Below are 16,951 nucleotides of genomic sequence, written 5' to 3' on the forward strand. Positions count from 1 at the left end.
AGTTGACATACCGGGCGGTGATGCAACCGGTCAGGATGCTCTCGATGGTGCAGCTATAGAACCTTTTGAAGATCTGGGGACCCGTGCCAAATCTTTTCAGTCTCCTGAGGGGGAAAAGGTTTTGTCGTGCCCTCTTCACGACTGTCTTGGTATGTTTGGACCATGATAGTTTGTTGGTGATGTGGACACCAAGGAAATTGAAACTCTCGACATCAGTCCACAGTGTGTGGTTTGTAGCTTGTGTATCACTACATGTGATTGTGACCACTTTATATTTATGGGGAAAATCTATGAACATTCATTAGTGGCTTGATGACAATGATAATTTCAGGCTACTCATAAGAGATTTTATTGTAGGATGCATGCAGCTATCACTACACCACTCAGGGACTATAGTCGTGTAACTGCGCATCTCTGGAACACTCATTCATCTCTGGAACAATCTCTTCATTCAAAGACTCAATCATGGACACTCTTACTGACAGTTGTGGCTGCTTTGTGTGATGTATTGTTGTCTCTACCTTCTTGACCTTTGTGCTGTTGTCTGTGCCCAATAATGTTTGTACCATGTTGTTGTTATGTTATGTTGCTACCATGCTGTTTTGTCATGCGTTGCTGCCTTGCTATGTTGTTGTCTTAGGTCTCACTTTATGTAGTATTGTGTTGTCTCTCTTGTTGTGATGTGTGTTTTGCCCTGTATTTATATTGTATTTATTATTATTATTTATTATTATTACTATTATTATTATTTTATTTTTTTATCCCAGGCCCCGTCCTCGCAGGAGGCCTTTCGCATTTTGGTAGACGTCATTGTAAATAAGAATTTGTTCTTAACTGACTTGCCTAGTTAAATAAAGGTTAAATTAAATTAAATTAAATAAAATGGCGATAACCAAATCACTGCATCCTATCCGCTCTCTCCACGAGCCTAGGATGATGTATCCCCCTTTTTCCTCCGGTCTGTCGTTACCATGGGGATGACGTCAGGTTGCGCCACCGATTCGGCCCAGTAGTAGCAGGAGAGGCGGGTCCATGATTCAGTCAGCTGGGTAAGAAGACAAAGAGAGTCCTCCAAGCCCAGTACCTTCTCGTTCCACCGTCGAATCCACACAGCTAACGCCCTTCCTTCCATCCAAAATGCGCGAAATAGTGCATCTGCAAGCCGGACAGTGCGGAAACCAGATTGGAGCTAAGGTATTACTCTTCTCTTGTTTGTATATCAATAAAATAGATTGCTTCATTTGGGGATTGCATGCGACCTAGATAAACCTCTCGTTCTCTCTGCGTAGTGCGTAGCTAAATTAAGAATGGCCGCTTGTAATCCACCCATAAGACTGCATCCTCGATTGGCTATAATAGGCCTATAGGCTACCATGGACGAAAAATGCATGATCATTCAGTGCACAAGATAAACTACATTTTAATCGCTGTTGCATACGATATGACATGTTCTGATTTTGTTTTATTTTTTTATTTTTTTTATTTCCGCTGATTCATTCCCAATGGTTATTTGGGGTCCTTGTAATATGGGCGTTGAAGGGAAAGATATGGTAGCCTACTAGAATACCTCCGTCCTCCCTCTTATGACATTACATATTCAACCTGATTAATATTTCGATCTAAATGGCATTTTAATGCTTCATTTGAATGCTTCATTTGAAGCATTTAGACGATAACATAATTATATAAAGGGAATATTTAATGCAATTCATGCTATTTGTTGCTCTTGAAAAGGTAAATGTCCATGCAACAGAAAATACACATTGCATTATCTATGTATTTATATTCTAACTTGAGTTTTAAATGGATGCTTCTGTGTATTGCTATTGACGTGCATCTTATCCCCCTGTACCCTCCCTCGCTCGCTCTAATTCTCTCTCTTCCTCTCACTGTCTCAGTTCTGGGAGGTGATCAGTGATGAGCATGGCATCGACCCCACTGGCACCTACCATGGAGACAGCGACCTGCAGCTAGACAGGATCAATGTGTACTACAATGAGGCCTCAGGTACAGTATGCACATTATATAGCATTGCATACATGAACTACATGTCTCCAATTATTGAAACATGAGCAATTAAATAAACTGCTGTTTTAATTAGGAATAATTAACTGATTACACTTACACAAACAAATAATACATACATAAAACATGTACAGTAACAAGTTTCAGTATGCCCAACATTTCCCTATTCTTATTTTATGTACATGTTCTTATTCATTCCTTTACACTTCTGTGTATAAGGTAGTTGTTGTGAAATTGTTAGATTACTTGTTAGATATTACTGCATGGTCAGAACTAGAAGCACAAGCATTTCGCTATACTCGCATTAACATCTGCTAACCATGTGTATGTGACAAATACAATTTGCTTTGATTTTTCAGGTGGGAAGTATGTCCCCCGTGCCATTCTGGTGGATCTGGAGCCGGGCACCATGGACTCTGTCAGGTCTGGCCCCTTCGGACAGATCTTCAGGCCAGACAACTTTGTCTTCGGTGAGTGGTTGGTGTGTTCAGTGCAGATATTAGATTTGGTGGTAGGTACTTATAAAATCTTGTCCGGGAAATAATGGGTTATGACACTCTTGTCTGCAGGCCAGAGTGGAGCTGGAAACAACTGGGCCAAGGGCCACTACACAGAGGGAGCAGAGCTGGTAGACTCTGTCATGGATGTAGTGAGGAAGGAGGCAGAGAGCTGTGACTGCCTCCAGGGCTTCCAGCTCACCCACTCCCTGGGTGGGGGTACTGGCTCTGGCATGGGCACCCTGCTCATCAGCAAGATCCGCGAGGAGTACCCTGACCGAATCATGAACACCTTCAGCGTGGTGCCCTCTCCCAAAGTGTCCGACACAGTGGTGGAGCCCTACAACGCTACTCTCTCTGTGCATCAGCTGGTGGAGAACACAGATGAGACCTTCTGCATCGACAACGAAGCCCTCTACGACATCTGCTTCCGCACTCTCAAGCTCACCACACCCACCTATGGAGACCTCAACCACCTGGTGTCAGCCACCATGAGTGGAGTGACCACCTGCCTTCGTTTCCCTGGCCAGCTCAATGCTGACCTCCGCAAACTGGCTGTCAACATGGTGCCCTTCCCCCGCCTGCACTTCTTCATGCCCGGCTTCGCCCCCCTCACCAGCAGGGGGAGCCAGCAGTACCGCGCCCTGTCCGTTCCTGAGCTCACCCAGCAGATGTTCGACTCCAAGAACATGATGGCAGCCTGTGACCCTCGTCACGGCCGTTACCTCACCGTGGCTGCCATCTTCCGTGGCCGCATGTCCATGAAGGAGGTGGACGAGCAGATGCTCAACGTCCAGAACAAGAACAGCAGCTACTTTGTGGAATGGATCCCCAACAACGTGAAGACCGCTGTCTGCGACATCCCACCCCGCGGCCTCAAGATGTCTGCCACCTTCATCGGCAACAGCACAGCCATCCAGGAGCTGTTCAAGCGTATCTCTGAGCAGTTCACTGCTATGTTCCGCCGCAAGGCCTTCCTTCACTGGTACACCGGAGAGGGTATGGATGAGATGGAGTTCACTGAGGCTGAGAGCAACATGAATGACCTGGTGTCTGAGTACCAGCAGTACCAAGATGCCACCGCTGAGGAGGGCGAGTTTGAAGAGGAGGGAGAAGAGGAAGCCGCCTAAACCATCCAGTCACTCAACTGCCAAACAGTCTATCACTCCCCTCCGCCCTGTCCCCAAAGCACAACTTGATTGATTTAAGTTAATGTTAATGAAAAGGAAACTCAGATTTGTGATAATTAAATTAATGTGCTCAAGCATCTCTTCCCTTCAGTCTAATTAGTATCCTGTAAGGTTTTCGGTGCTCATCCTAGAAGTCAGAGGGTATTCTAACATGAGGTTTCTTATGAAAACAGCAAGCTGTAACTCGATTACTAGATGTCTAAATTGAATTATGTGAATAAATGAACGATGTGTTCCAATGCTAGGTGTGTTGCTTTACTTAAATAACCCTTTCAATACCTGAGATAATTTTCTATGTTTACAAATGTTTTTCTTTCTGTAAAAACACGATCAGTCCATCATCTGACACGCTGGTTTTACGTCAGTAAGTGGCACTGACGTACAACCAGCAGGTCAGATAGAATACTTTGGACCATGGTAGGTAAATTATGGTGCAGTGGGAAAATGTTGTGGGCGGGGAAAGAATGGCTGTATTTCAAATGGTACCGTACTGCACCACAAAATACAGTACTGTATTTTTGGGGCGCCAAACACTTTTTGTTTATGGCTCATTAAATATATTTTGAGGCATGCCTTGTAAGGGACTATATTCTTTTCACCTGTTAGTGAGAATTTTTTACATTTACGTCATTTAGCAGATGCTCTTAGCCAGAGCGACTTACAAATTGGTGCATTCACCTTATGATATCCAGTGGAACAACCACTTTACAATAGTACATCTATATCTTATTTGGGGGGGGGGGCGTTAGAAGGATTACTTTATCCTATCCCAGGTATTCCTTAAAGAGGTGGGGTTTCAGGTGTCTCCGGAAGGTGGTGATTGACTCCGCTGTCCTGGCGTCGTGAGGGAGCTTGTTCCACCATAGGGGTGCCAGAGCAGCGAACAGTTTTGACTGGGCTGAGCGGGAACTGTGCTTCCGCAGAGGTAGGGGGGCCAGCAGGCCAGAGGTGGATGAACGCAGTGCCCTTGTTTGGGTGTAGGGCCTGATCAGAGCCTGAAGGTATGGAGGTGCCGTTCCCCTCACAGCTCCGTAGGCAAGCACCATGGTCTTGTAGCAGATGCGAGCTTCAACTGGAAGCCAGTGGAGTGTGTGGAGGAGCGGGGTGACGTGAGAGAACTTGGGAAGGTTGAACACCAGACGGGCTGCGGCGTTCTGGATGAGTTGTAGGGGTTTAATGGCACAGGCAGGGAGCCCCGCCAACAGCGAGTTGCAGTAATCCAGACGGGAGATGACAAGTGCCTGGATTAGGACCTGCGCCGCTTCCTGTGTAAGGCAGGGTCGTACTCTGCGAATGTTGTATAGCATGAACCTACAGGATCGGGTCACCGCCTTGATGTTAGCGGAGAACGACAGGGTGTTGTCCAGGGTCACACCGAGGCTCTTAGCACTCTGGGAGGAGGACACAATGGAGTTGTCCACCGTGATGGCGAGATCATGGAAAGGGCAGTCCTTCCCCGGGAGGAAGAGCAGCTCCGTCTTGCCGAGGTTCAGCTTGAGGTGGTGATCCGTCATCCACACTGATATGTCTGCCAGACATGCAGAAATGTGATACGCCACCTGGTTATCAGAAGGGGGAAAGGAGAAGATTAATTGTGTGTCGTCTGCGTAGCAATGATAGGAGAGACCATGTGAGGATATGACAGAGCCAAGTGACTTGGTGTATAGCGAGAATAGGAGAGGGCCTAGAATTGAGCTCTGGGGGACACCAGTGGTGAGAGCACGTGGTGCGGAGATTGATTCTCGCCACGCCACCTGGTAGGAGCGACCTGTCAGGTAGGACGCAATCCAAGAGCGAGCCGCGCCGGAGATACCCAACTCAGAGAGGGTGGAAAGGAGGATCTGATGGTTCACAGTATCAAAGGCAGCAGATAGGTCTAGAAGGATGAGAGGAGAAAGAGTTAGCTTTAGCAGTGCGGAGAGCCTCCGTGACACAGAGAAGAGCAGTCTCAGTTGAATGACCAGCCTTGAAACCTGACTGATTTGGATGAAGAGGGTCATTCTGAGAGAGATAGCAGGAGAGCTGGCCAAGGACGGCACGTTCAAGAGTTTGCTGTACCAATCTAACTCCTATGTGGTTACCGTGCCCCTTCAATTTAAAATATATAGGGGACAGATAAGAGTCGTAGCAAGTCTTCAACCTTTAATGTTTGAGCATTTTGCCATGTCCCTTTGGCCTGCTTTGCCCTGTAGTCGCTGCCTGTTTGGAAGCCTTTGTTAAGGCCTCTAGAAGTGCAAGTGATACAAAACACCAAATATTCATTGATATGCTGTAATGTCGTTTTTTTATATTTATTTCACCTTTTTTTAACCAGGTAGGCCAGTTGAGAACAAGTTCTCATTTACAACTGCTACCTGGCCAAGATAAATCAAAGCAGTGCGACAGAAAACGACAACACAGAGTTACACATGTAATAAACAAACATACAGTCAATAACACAATAGAAAAAGTCTATATACAGTGTGTGCAAATGAGGTAAGATGAGGGAGGTAAGGCAATAAATTGGCTGTAGTGGTGAAATAATTACAATATACCAAATAAACACTGGATTGATAGATGTGCAGAAGATGAATGTACAAGTAGAAATACAGGGGAGCAAAGGAGCAAAAAAATGTATATGGGGATGATGTAGGTGCAATGTACAGGTGCAATGATCTGTAAGCTGCTCTGACAGTTGGTGCTTAAAGTTGGTGAGGGAGATATGTGTGGGGGTGACCATTGAAATATACCTGCTGGAGTGTGTGCTACAGGTGGGTGCTACTATGGTGACCAGTGAGCTGAGATAAGGTGGGGCTTTACCTAGCAAAGACTTATAGATGACCTGGAGCCAGTGGGTTTGGCGATGAATATGAAGGGAGGGCCAGCCAACGGGAGCATACAGGTCGCAGTGGTGAGTAGTATATGGGGCTTTGGTGATGAAACGGATGGCACTGTGATAGACTGCATCCAATTTGCTGAGTAGAGTGTTGGAGGCTATTTTGTAAATGACATCGCCAAAGTCAAGGGTCGGTAGGATAGTCAGTTTTACGAGAGTATGTTTGGTAGCATGAGTGAAGGATGCTTTGTTGCGAAATAGGAAGACGATTCTAGATTTAATTTTGGATTGGAGATGCTTAATGTGAGTCTGGAAGGAGAGTTTACAGTCTGGCCAGACACCTAGGTAGTTGTAGTTGTCCACATATTCTAAGTCAGAACCGTCCAGAGTAGAGATGCTAGACGGGCGGGCAGGTGCGGCAGCGATCGGTTGAAGAGCATGCATTTAGTTTTACTTGCATTTAAGAGCAGTTGGAGACCACGGAAGGAGAGTTGTATTGCATTGAAGCTCGTCTGGAGGTTAGTAAACACAGTTTCTAAAGAAGGGCCAGAAGTATACAGAATGGTGTCGTCTGCGTAGAGGTGGATCAAAGAATCACCAGCTGCAAGAGCGACATCATTGATGTAAACAGAAAAAAGAGTCGGCCCGAGAATTGAACCCTGTGGCACCCCCATAGAGACTGCCAAAAGGTCTGGACAACAGGCCCTCCGATTTGACACACTGAACTCTGTCTGAGAAGTAGTTGGTGAACCAGGCAAGGCAGTCATTTGAGAAACCAAGGCTGTTGAGTCTGCCAATAAGAATGCGGTAATTAACAGAGTCGAAGGCCTTGGCCAGGTCGATGAATACGGCTGCACAGTATTGTCTTTTGTCGATGGCGGTTATGATATCATTTAGGACCTTGAGCGTGCCTGAGGTGCACCCATGACCAGTTCGGAAACCAGATTGGATAGCAGAGAAGGTACGGTGGGATTCAAAATGGCCGGTGATCTGTTAACTTGGCTTTCGAAGACCTTAGAAAAGCAGGGTAGGATAGATATAGGTCTGCTGCAGTTTGGGTCTAGAGTGTCTCCCCCTTTGAAGAGGGAGATGACTGCGGCAGCTTTCCAATCTTTGGGGATCTCAGATGATACGAAAGAGAGGTATTACCTAGCAGCCAACCTGCTTGCACCAATACCATGTAATTACAGTAAAATACTGTGAAATACAAACCCAATCTCCCCTCAATGAATGTCATTCATTAATTATGATTACAGTAGCATTTACTTTTTTTACAGTATAATACACTAAATTCTATGGTATTGTACCATGTGACATTACACAGTAGATATTTTGACACTGTATTTATTAAATTACAGTAGTTCTACTACAATATGAAATACATTAACTTCCTTACCACTAGCTGCCTGTAAATTACTGTTAATGTTACAGCAACACCTTTACAGTGTACACAACATCAATGCCAAACCAAGTTTTTTCCTGTGAAGCCTGTGTAAATGGTTGGATTTACATAATGGGAGGGGGCTTCACAGGAGGGACTACCTGTTTGATCACACTTGCAGGGTGTTTCTCTTGACCACAGTCGGTTTCAGAATATTGATTTAATAATAGCCTACTACCATCCGCCTCAATCTACAGTATGGTATTTTAAATATGTCTTTTTTTGCTTGGTGCCAATATATCCTCAGTCCACAGTGTGTGGTTTGTATCTTGTGCTTCACCACTCGTGATTGTGACCACTTTGTGTTACTGGGGAAAATCTCTCGTGAACATCATTAGTGGGTTGATGACAATGATACCTTCAGCTCCCTTACGAGAGTCTGTTTTACTGTAGGATATCTGCAGCTATCACTACACCACTCAGTCAGTAGGGTCGGGTGACTGCGCATCACTGGAACACTCATTGATGAAGACTTCCAAATAACAGCATCCTATCCGCTCTCTCCACGAGCTCAGGATCCCTCCTCTCCTCCGGTCTTTGGTAACCATGGGGATGACGCCCACAGATTCGGCCCAGTAGTTGAAGGAGAGGCGGGCCCATCAGACAGTCAGCTGGGGAAGACAAGAAGAAGCGTCCTCCGGACCAAATCTCGACTGCGATCTCCTCACTGCCAACGCCCGTCCATCCATCCATAATGCGCGAAATAGTGCATCTGCAAGCCGGCCAGTGCGGTAACCAGATCGGAGCCAAGGTATCATTGTTGACTCCTTTGTATTTTACCAACAAAATAGATTTCTTCATGTGAATGATTGCAGACGAGCTAGATAAGCCTCTTTTTTTTTTACCTCTGCGTAGCAAAATGAAGAAAAGCCGCTGATAATCCACCCATAAGACTTGTAGAGAAAGCTGGTACAGAACTGTGTGCATTATCGATTGGCTATGATATAACATGCATGAAAAATGCATGGTCATTCCGTGCACAAAATAAATATGTTTATAAGAGAAATAGGCTAAACAATAGCTATATCCGATTAATATCAGTTTATATCACTGTTGCATATGAAATGGGCAGATTTGTTTTTGTTGCTGCTGACTCATTCCCAATGGTTATTTGGGGTCCCTAAATGGACGTGCGGTGGAAGGGAGAGATAACGGTACTAGAATACCTTCCTTTCCTCTCTTTTATGACACAACATATTTAACCTGATATATTTTTTAGATCTAAATGGAATTTTAATGCTTAATTTAAATCATTTAGAGGCTTACATAATTATGTGAAGGGAATATTTAATGCAAATCATGCTATTTGTGTTTCTCGCAAAAAGGTAAATGTCCATGCAACAGAAAAGACATTGCATTATATCAATTTATTTATATTCTAACTTGCATTTTAAATGGATGCTTCTGTGTATTGCTATTGACGTGCATCTCAACTTCTCTCTTTCTCTCACTGTCTCAGTTCTGGGAGGTGATCAGTGATGAGCATGGCATCGACCCGACTGGCACCTACCATGGAGACAGCGACCTGCAGCTAGACAGGATCAATGTGTACTACAATGAGGCCTCAGGTACAGTATGCACATTATATAGCATTGCATACATAAACTACAATGTCTCCAATTATTGAAACAAACAGAAACATGCACAATTGATTAAATAGACTCTTGTATTAACAATTTAAAAAAATACTGGCATTCAGAGGTACCCTATTATCACAAATACAGTGCAAATATGCACAGTAATAATTGGTTCAGTACGCCCAATATTTATTTTCGTTTCTAGGTGGGAAGTATGTCCCCCGTGCCATCCTGGTGGATCTGGAGCCGGGCACCATGGACTCTGTCAGGTCTGGCCCCTTCGGACAGATCTTCAGGCCAGACAACTTTGTCTTCGGTGAGTGGTTGGTTTGGTAGTCAGTGAAAATATAAGATTTGGTGGTAGACTACTAATGTAATCTTGTCCCGTCAGTGAAGTAGTGGTTTATGACACTCTTGTCTGCAGGCCAGAGTGGAGCTGGAAACAACTGGGCCAAGGGCCACTACACAGAGGGAGCAGAGCTGGTAGACTCTGTCATGGATGTAGTGAGGAAGGAGGCAGAGAGCTGTGACTGCCTCCAGGGCTTTCAGCTCACCCACTCCCTGGGTGGGGGTACTGGCTCTGGCATGGGCACCCTGCTCATCAGCAAGATCCGCGAGGAGTACCCTGACCGAATCATGAACACCTTCAGCGTGGTGCCCTCTCCCAAAGTGTCCGACACAGTGGTGGAGCCCTACAATGCCACCCTCTCTGTGCATCAGCTGGTGGAGAACACAGATGAGACCTTCTGCATCGACAACGAAGCCCTCTACGACATCTGCTTCCGCACTCTCAAGCTCACCACACCCACCTATGGAGACCTCAACCACCTGGTGTCAGCTACCATGAGTGGAGTGACCACCTGCCTTCGTTTCCCTGGCCAGCTCAATGCTGACCTCCGCAAACTGGCTGTCAACATGGTGCCCTTCCCCCGCCTGCACTTCTTCATGCCCGGCTTCGCCCCCCTCACCAGCAGGGGGAGCCAGCAGTACCGCGCCCTGTCCGTTCCTGAGCTCACCCAGCAGATGTTTGACTCCAAGAACATGATGGCAGCCTGTGACCCTCGTCACGGCCGTTACCTCACCGTGGCTGCCATCTTCCGTGGCCGCATGTCCATGAAGGAGGTGGACGAGCAGATGCTCAACGTCCAGAACAAGAACAGCAGCTACTTTGTGGAATGGATCCCCAACAACGTGAAGACCGCTGTCTGCGACATCCCACCCCGCGGCCTCAAGATGGCTGCCACCTTCATCGGCAACAGCACAGCCATCCAGGAGCTGTTCAAGCGTATCTCTGAGCAGTTCACTGCCATGTTCCGCCGTAAGGCCTTCCTTCACTGGTACACCGGAGAGGGTATGGATGAGATGGAGTTCACTGAGGCTGAGAGCAACATGAATGACCTGGTGTCTGAGTACCAGCAGTACCAAGATGCCACCGCTGAGGAGGGCGAGTTTGAAGAGGAGGGAGAAGAGGAAGCCACCTAAACCATCCAGTCACTCAACTGCCAAACAGTCTATCACTCCCCTCCGTCCTGTCCCCAACTCCACCCCTTCATCCTTACCATCTGCTTTCTCTCAAGAAGGCAGATGTTCCAAAATTAATTGAATGTTTTTCCACATTAGACAGTGATCTTACCAGATAGTAGTAAACTTTTGACATTATTTTGTTGTTGTATGTTGGAAATCCACTGAATTGTTTCCATTTTCCTACATTCATCTCATCATTGCTTTGCGGAATTAAAAGCAAGTGATTTTAAATTTCAAATTAAATTGGTACTTACTCTTATGTTTTTATTGTTTATATATGATGGGTGTTATAAATAATTAATATGGTCTTATATAGACTTGATTACTGTACAACATAAAATTAAAATGACACACTAGGTTAAAGTCAGCATGTACAATTACAGTATTTTCACATACTGTAAGTTATATGAATTTGAAGCCATGAGCCCAAAATGTCAAAGGTAAAAGCAGATTTACAAACCAGAAAAGGCCAACCACAGTTGGAAACTGGGTTTGTGAGAGAGCATTAACTATAGGCTGAAGACAAACTGCACTGCCCACTATGGTTTCATGCCAATGAGTTAGTAGCAATAAACTCTGCATTGGAATGTATTCTTAGAATGTAACAACAGGCAAAATGAGACTGACGTATAGTGACTGTTAAAGACAGAAAGACTTGGCCGCATTGTTTTCAGCAGTCATCACTTCCCAGCTCCTGCAGTCAGTTGCTGCTGGCTAATAATTCTGACTGAAGCTATTTTGTCAATCACAGCTTCACCGAAAGCTGACTCTTAAGGTCTGCATGCTGAGCAAGTGCGTTATTTCTCATACACTTCACACTCACCATTTTAGGGATGTCTGATACATGATGTCAGCTGATACGATGCTCTATCTTCTGTTTTTCCCCTCTCGTTAATTCCTCATAGAAGTCTGGTTGTGTTTTCACAAGAGAGAGAGAGACAGAAGCAGGTCTTGACATCATCTGATCAAAGTCCAGCACTGATTATGCAAAGAAAATCTACTGAGGTGGCCAATTCTAAAAATGACTATTAGTATTTATTTAACATGTAGGCTACAATAGATAAATATGTCATGACATTGTGAAACAACTCTACATGATGAGAATTGAATCCCATCATAGGCTTTGCAACATACAAACAGCGTACTGGTAAGAACACACATGAATCACATTTCAGCCAATGTTAAATTAATGTAACAATTCTGAAATACTACAATACAATTATTCAAATGTAAACAATCATTCATTTTGTGCTTAAATATTAATAATGACATAATTATTTGTTCTGCACACAGTATCCGCAAACAGAGAATATCCCACTGGGAGAAATGTTTTCTAGATAATATTAGCTTACAGTGTCATTATCTGTAAAGCTAGATACAGGACTGATTCAGTAGTGAGAAATGTATTGAGGTAAGTAATCAGTGTAAAAATCTAGACAATGAAATGCTTTTCTGACAATCAATAGTGGTTAAACAAATATTATTGCACGCTATACATTTAAGTCATCTATAAGGAATTTATTCAAACATTTACATTACATTCCAATATCATTTTTTGCATGTATCAAGGTAGCACAGGTAACAACAGTCTGCTTACGATTATAGCAGTTAGACTGTATCCAGTCTTTTAGTAGCTGTTGAGAGGGCCAAATTGCCTCGACAGAGGACTGAAATACTCAGACTGAAATGTATTTACCAAAGACGAGTATGAGCAGGGACTGAATACTGGTCCTCTTCCATATAGTGCAGGTGATGGTTTGGTTCCTCTTCCAGTATGACCATTTGAATGATTGTGTACATGTCTATCCCATTCAAATATGCCAGTGCTATTAAATAACACACCATAGAGAAAGCAGTCAGAGCCTCATGAACCTTAGATCTAGTTGTTCTAGTTGCGGGCTGTGGTATTTGTAGTAGCTATCCCAACGTCTGTGTCTGGGTTCTGTACTAGCACTAGTCCATGTGCTTGCAATACGTACAGTACACAGTGCCTGGGCCTCCTCTTCCAGGGCTAGGTGCTGTGTACCTCTCGTCCCATCCTGTATCTGTCAACGTTGTGTCATGATCCTCTAATATCTAGGTAATCATCAGCTCTTTAGGTGGAGCTTCTACAGTCATCAGGATTTTGCTGTTGCTTGGATGTACAGGACAGGTGCTGAGCGACTTCTGAGAGACTAGGCTCAGATGAGTCTCTCCTCCTTGGGCAGTTTGAGTGCGTCTGGTGTCTCAACACTGCTGGCCCCCGTCTGCTCCTCAGCACTGGGCCGGTACGTCCCCTCAGTCTGCCTCTTTTTCCTCACCACGCAGAAAAGCCACACTAGCACAGCAGACGCTATGGCCAGCAGCCCCAGTATAACAGTCGGGGCCACAATAGCTGCAATGTTGGGTCCCTAGAGGCAGAACAACACAGGGGTGGTAGTCAATCTCACAAATAAAGCTCTGGATACTTCTGGTTTAATTTCCTCTAACAAAAACAGAGATAAAGATAGCAGCAGCTTACTCACTGGGGCAGTTGTGTTAGAGGGTAATCTATTAGTTGTGTTGTCCCCTGTAGAAAACATGAATGATTACCACTCAGGTCATTTTAAAATGACACACTGTATACGAAGTGCAGGTGATAGAAATGACACGTGTGATGCTCTGAGGCAATAACCTACATGTCCACACATGACCACATACCAGAACAACATGCACATGTAAAAGCATGTATATGAGTATTGTTTGTATTATTTTTTAGTTGTATTGTTTGCATATCGTTGTTTTTTTAATTTGTGACTGTATCAGTGTTTTGTAACTTTTCATGTTTTGTGTTTTTTGTGGACCGCAGGAAGAGCAGCTGCAGCTTCTGCAAAAGCTAATGGGGATCATAATAAACAAATAAGCAAACTTTTTTACACATCCAGTTACTGAAATACAGTTAAGAGTAATTTATTTACAGCCTAGGGGGAGGGGGAAACAAAACAGAAAGATGGAAGTTGATGTCATTTTTAGATTGATAACATAATAGCCTATTGCAATGCAATAGGATCACTGAGTTCCTCAAGTCCAGTGCTTTTTTCAGGCACTTTCTCCATGACAAGCCATGTGATTACTCTGTGACATCCCGCACAGTAACTACTTGAATGTAGGAGAGGGGGAGGAGAGGACTTGGAATGCGGCCTTTGCCCGTGGTCAGTGAAGCTCAGCCCCTGAACAGTTTTACTAGTTGAAGTATCCGGAAAAGCACTATTATATTTTGGTTTCCATGTCAGTGCGGTGTCAAAGTGATTATTGACTATTAATTCACAGTAGATGTCTTGCTTAGAAAACTTCAACTTCAAACTAAGTTAATGATTGGCTAGTGCAAATAGTAAAATAGTAAACTCCCCCAGGGGCAAAAGTACACCTTCATAACAAAAAACAAGGGTAGGTTGTTTGGGGGAGGGGCACAGCTTTTGCTCAAATTGAGACACCGAAAAACCTCCTGTAGCAGTGGCAGCCAGATACGTTTATTGTAGCAAACTAACTACAGTTGACATTACTTACAGCTTGGAGGTGTCTGCATTGGAGTGCAGCCATTGTTCAGTGTTGTCCCATTACCAGAAAAGCAGAAGAGCACTCAGAACAACCACTAAGGGCAGCTTTATCTATTGTTTCTTGCTGGGTAACATACAGCTATAATGCATTGTGAAAACGTTCTATAAGCACATACAAACCCCTTATAACGTCTTACTATCATCTGATAATGATCCTGACTAACAGTTCAGTGCACTGACGACTAGCAGTGTAAAATATAACATATAAGGGCTCATACGTACTTTATAACAAGTAATAAAGCATTACAAATACGAGCATTATGTATTACCATACGTCTATCAGAGAAATCACATGTCCGCATTAAGAAAAGTGGGTGTACCAGAGCTTTTCATACCAATGGTTCCTACCCAAAGCTCTCACGCATTACAAAATAGTTGTACAACCTGTTGGCATGTTACTGCATGCTTTAGTTTTTATTGAGTAATGCCTAGAAATGTGTGCAACCTGCTTTTGTGCATATCGTTCCAAGCAGTCGTACAGTAGATTGTTTGTCTGTGGTCAGAGACAATCCAGTGTGGTGGTGATGGGGTTATTTCACAAGAAGGATGGGGGGGGGGTTGTAGAGGTAGTGGCATGACTCACCCACAACCCAGGAAGGATTACTCCCCAAGACCAGGAGTAGGACACTCCCAGCCAGGAGACCAGGCCAGGCCGTCATGTCTGGGAGCAGTGCCATCTCCATTCAAACCAATGGGTTCTAAAGAGAGTAGACCATCATCAAGGGGACGCCTGGACATCAGCAAGGGGCCATTTCATCAGGAGTAGTGCTCAGCAGCACAAGCACACCGGCGTCAGTCTCCAGGGCCGCTCTAAAGAGCTGAAGGTGATAGTGTTAAAGAAAAAAAGAGCAGTTCATATGGAGCTACACTGAGCCCGAGTCTCTATTGAAACCCCAATGTTATTGAGTCTGGTTCATAAAGTGACATAAAATGTAAGAGAAGATGAAATCATAACAGCTTTCTATACTTCATTCGGCATAGAATCATTGTAAGTCCCAGGAGAAACAATTATCGCATACCATGACAATACAATAGAACATAATGAATCAAGTTATTATAAACATTTCAGACTGTCAAAAACTGTCCAACCGGAAATGGATAGGGCTGCAGGTAGCCTAGCGGTTAAGAGCGTTAGGCCAGTAACTGAAAGGTCGCTGGTTAGAATCCCTGAGCCGACTAGATAAAAAATCTGACGTTGTCCCCTTAAGCAAGGCACTTAACCCTAATGGCTCCTGGAAGTCGCTCTGGATAAGAGCATCTGCTAAATGACTAAAATGTACATTTGACCTTAGAGGCAAAATTACAATTGTAATTCATTCAGCACCATGTCAAAACATGACCATCCCCCAAAAAATGTGAGTGAAGTTTTCAGTCCCTTCAAGGCACATTCAGAATCATTTGTTTGAGACATATAGGCCTATACGCCAAATGAAACGTTTAAGGTGGGCTGACTTAGTAAAACTAGTGGTATATGTGAACAATTGCACCTGTTCAGGGAGGTGGGGAGGGAGGGCATTGAGATAACAAATGACAATTCATAAATCATATTCTTAGTAAATGTTGTGAAAGTAGCATCCTATCGAAATAAAAGTAAAGCCTTATAAAAGTATTGTAAAGTATAGGATTTATAGTGCCCCATAATTCATTTCCAATACTTCCAAGCCATTTTATGTAAAGAGAAACTGCACTCCTGCTCCACAACAAATTAGTCGATCTAATAATACAAGAAGTATAGGATTTTATTATACAAAGACCTTTACAGAACATTATACACACCTTTTCACCGAATAATGTTGATATCCGTTTTAGGCAACCGGGATCAATCCAACTCCTTGCGAAAAAACAACGTCTCGCTTCCGCCGCCTCACCTAATCGAGTGAGTGGGTGAACCGAAACTGGATCATATGTTAGGACGTGTTTATGATTAAACCTCTCCCAACAATGTCTGAAAAATAATCTGCAAACTAAATCCGATCGCAAAGCCGTTTTACTGGCTGAATGGGTTTATTTTGATATATCACCGTAGACTACCTGTATAGGTTTAACTATGTAAAACAGTTTTTTTAATTCCCTCTTCACATCGCCCCTATGGTCACATGGTTCACTTCAGTCTCGTGTTACAGTACCTGAGCCCAGTATCAACCTGTGGCACAGGAGACAGATAACCTTTGTATGATGAGGCACCAGACTAGTGGACAAACATCCACCTGCTCAATGGGGCCTACTTCCTCCCATTGCTCACGCTCTCTCACTCATTATGGATCCTTAACTATTAGAGTTCTATGGGACCCTTTCTCAAGTTCTACT

At 44.1% G+C, this 16,951-nt stretch overlaps 3 protein-coding genes across 3 annotated transcripts; 2 read left to right on the top strand and 1 right to left on the bottom strand.

Annotated features, from left to right (window-relative positions):
- Positions 1–1,036: 1,036 nt before the first annotated feature.
- LOC115204137 (tubulin beta-4B chain-like) lies at positions 1,037–3,956 on the top strand. The gene is made up of 4 exons (XM_029769481.1): positions 1,037–1,194; positions 1,899–2,007; positions 2,385–2,495; positions 2,595–3,956. Exons 1-4 carry the CDS (start codon positions 1,138–1,140, stop codon positions 3,650–3,652), a joined length of 1,335 nt encoding a protein of 444 aa, XP_029625341.1. The 5' UTR covers positions 1,037–1,137; the 3' UTR covers positions 3,653–3,956.
- Positions 3,957–8,563: 4,607 nt separating this feature from the next.
- On the top strand, positions 8,564–11,312 carry LOC115204143 (tubulin beta-1 chain). The gene is made up of 4 exons (XM_029769493.1): positions 8,564–8,719; positions 9,428–9,536; positions 9,751–9,861; positions 9,970–11,312. The coding sequence occupies exons 1-4, from the start codon at positions 8,663–8,665 to the stop codon at positions 11,025–11,027; spliced, it is 1,335 nt and encodes a 444-aa protein (XP_029625353.1). The 5' UTR covers positions 8,564–8,662; the 3' UTR covers positions 11,028–11,312.
- Positions 11,313–12,085: 773 nt separating this feature from the next.
- LOC115204153 (protein crumbs homolog 3) lies at positions 12,086–16,813 on the bottom strand. Its single transcript, XM_029769518.1, has 4 exons — positions 16,421–16,813; positions 15,228–15,462; positions 13,574–13,617; positions 12,086–13,459 (listed from the first exon to the last, which is right to left on the bottom strand). The coding sequence occupies exons 2-4, from the start codon at positions 15,325–15,327 to the stop codon at positions 13,250–13,252; spliced, it is 354 nt and encodes a 117-aa protein (XP_029625378.1). The 5' UTR covers positions 15,328–15,462; positions 16,421–16,813; the 3' UTR covers positions 12,086–13,249.
- Between the last annotated feature and the right edge of the window lie 138 nt (positions 16,814–16,951).

The sequence above is a fragment of the Salmo trutta genome, chromosome 1, assembly GCF_901001165.1.
Source record: "Salmo trutta chromosome 1, fSalTru1.1, whole genome shotgun sequence".
Taxonomy (NCBI): domain Eukaryota; kingdom Metazoa; phylum Chordata; class Actinopteri; order Salmoniformes; family Salmonidae; genus Salmo; species Salmo trutta.

What these genes read in the sequence shown, in the direction of transcription:
- LOC115204137 (XM_029769481.1), top strand. Translation starts at nt 1,138, where the DNA reads ATGCGCGAAATAGTGCATCTGCAAGCCGGACAGTGCGGAAACCAGATT. An exon ending in GAAACCAGATTGGAGCTAAG is followed by an intron (nt 1,195 to 1,898) that starts GTATTACTCTTC and finishes TCACTGTCTCAG; the next exon opens with TTCTGGGAGGTGATCAGTGA. An exon ending in GTACTACAATGAGGCCTCAG is followed by an intron (nt 2,008 to 2,384) that starts GTACAGTATGCA and finishes TTGATTTTTCAG; the next exon opens with GTGGGAAGTATGTCCCCCGT.
- LOC115204143 (XM_029769493.1), top strand. Translation starts at nt 8,663, where the DNA reads ATGCGCGAAATAGTGCATCTGCAAGCCGGCCAGTGCGGTAACCAGATC. An exon ending in GTAACCAGATCGGAGCCAAG is followed by an intron (nt 8,720 to 9,427) that starts GTATCATTGTTG and finishes TCACTGTCTCAG; the next exon opens with TTCTGGGAGGTGATCAGTGA. An exon ending in GCCAGACAACTTTGTCTTCG is followed by an intron (nt 9,862 to 9,969) that starts GTGAGTGGTTGG and finishes TCTTGTCTGCAG; the next exon opens with GCCAGAGTGGAGCTGGAAAC.
- LOC115204153 (XM_029769518.1), bottom strand. Translation starts at nt 15,327, where the DNA reads ATGGAGATGGCACTGCTCCCAGACATGACGGCCTGGCCTGGTCTCCTG. An exon ending in TAATCCTTCCTGGGTTGTGG is followed by an intron (nt 13,618 to 15,227) that starts GTGAGTCATGCC and finishes TGTTTTCTACAG; the next exon opens with GGGACAACACAACTAATAGA. An exon ending in CCTCTAACACAACTGCCCCA is followed by an intron (nt 13,460 to 13,573) that starts GTGAGTAAGCTG and finishes TTCTGCCTCTAG; the next exon opens with GGACCCAACATTGCAGCTAT.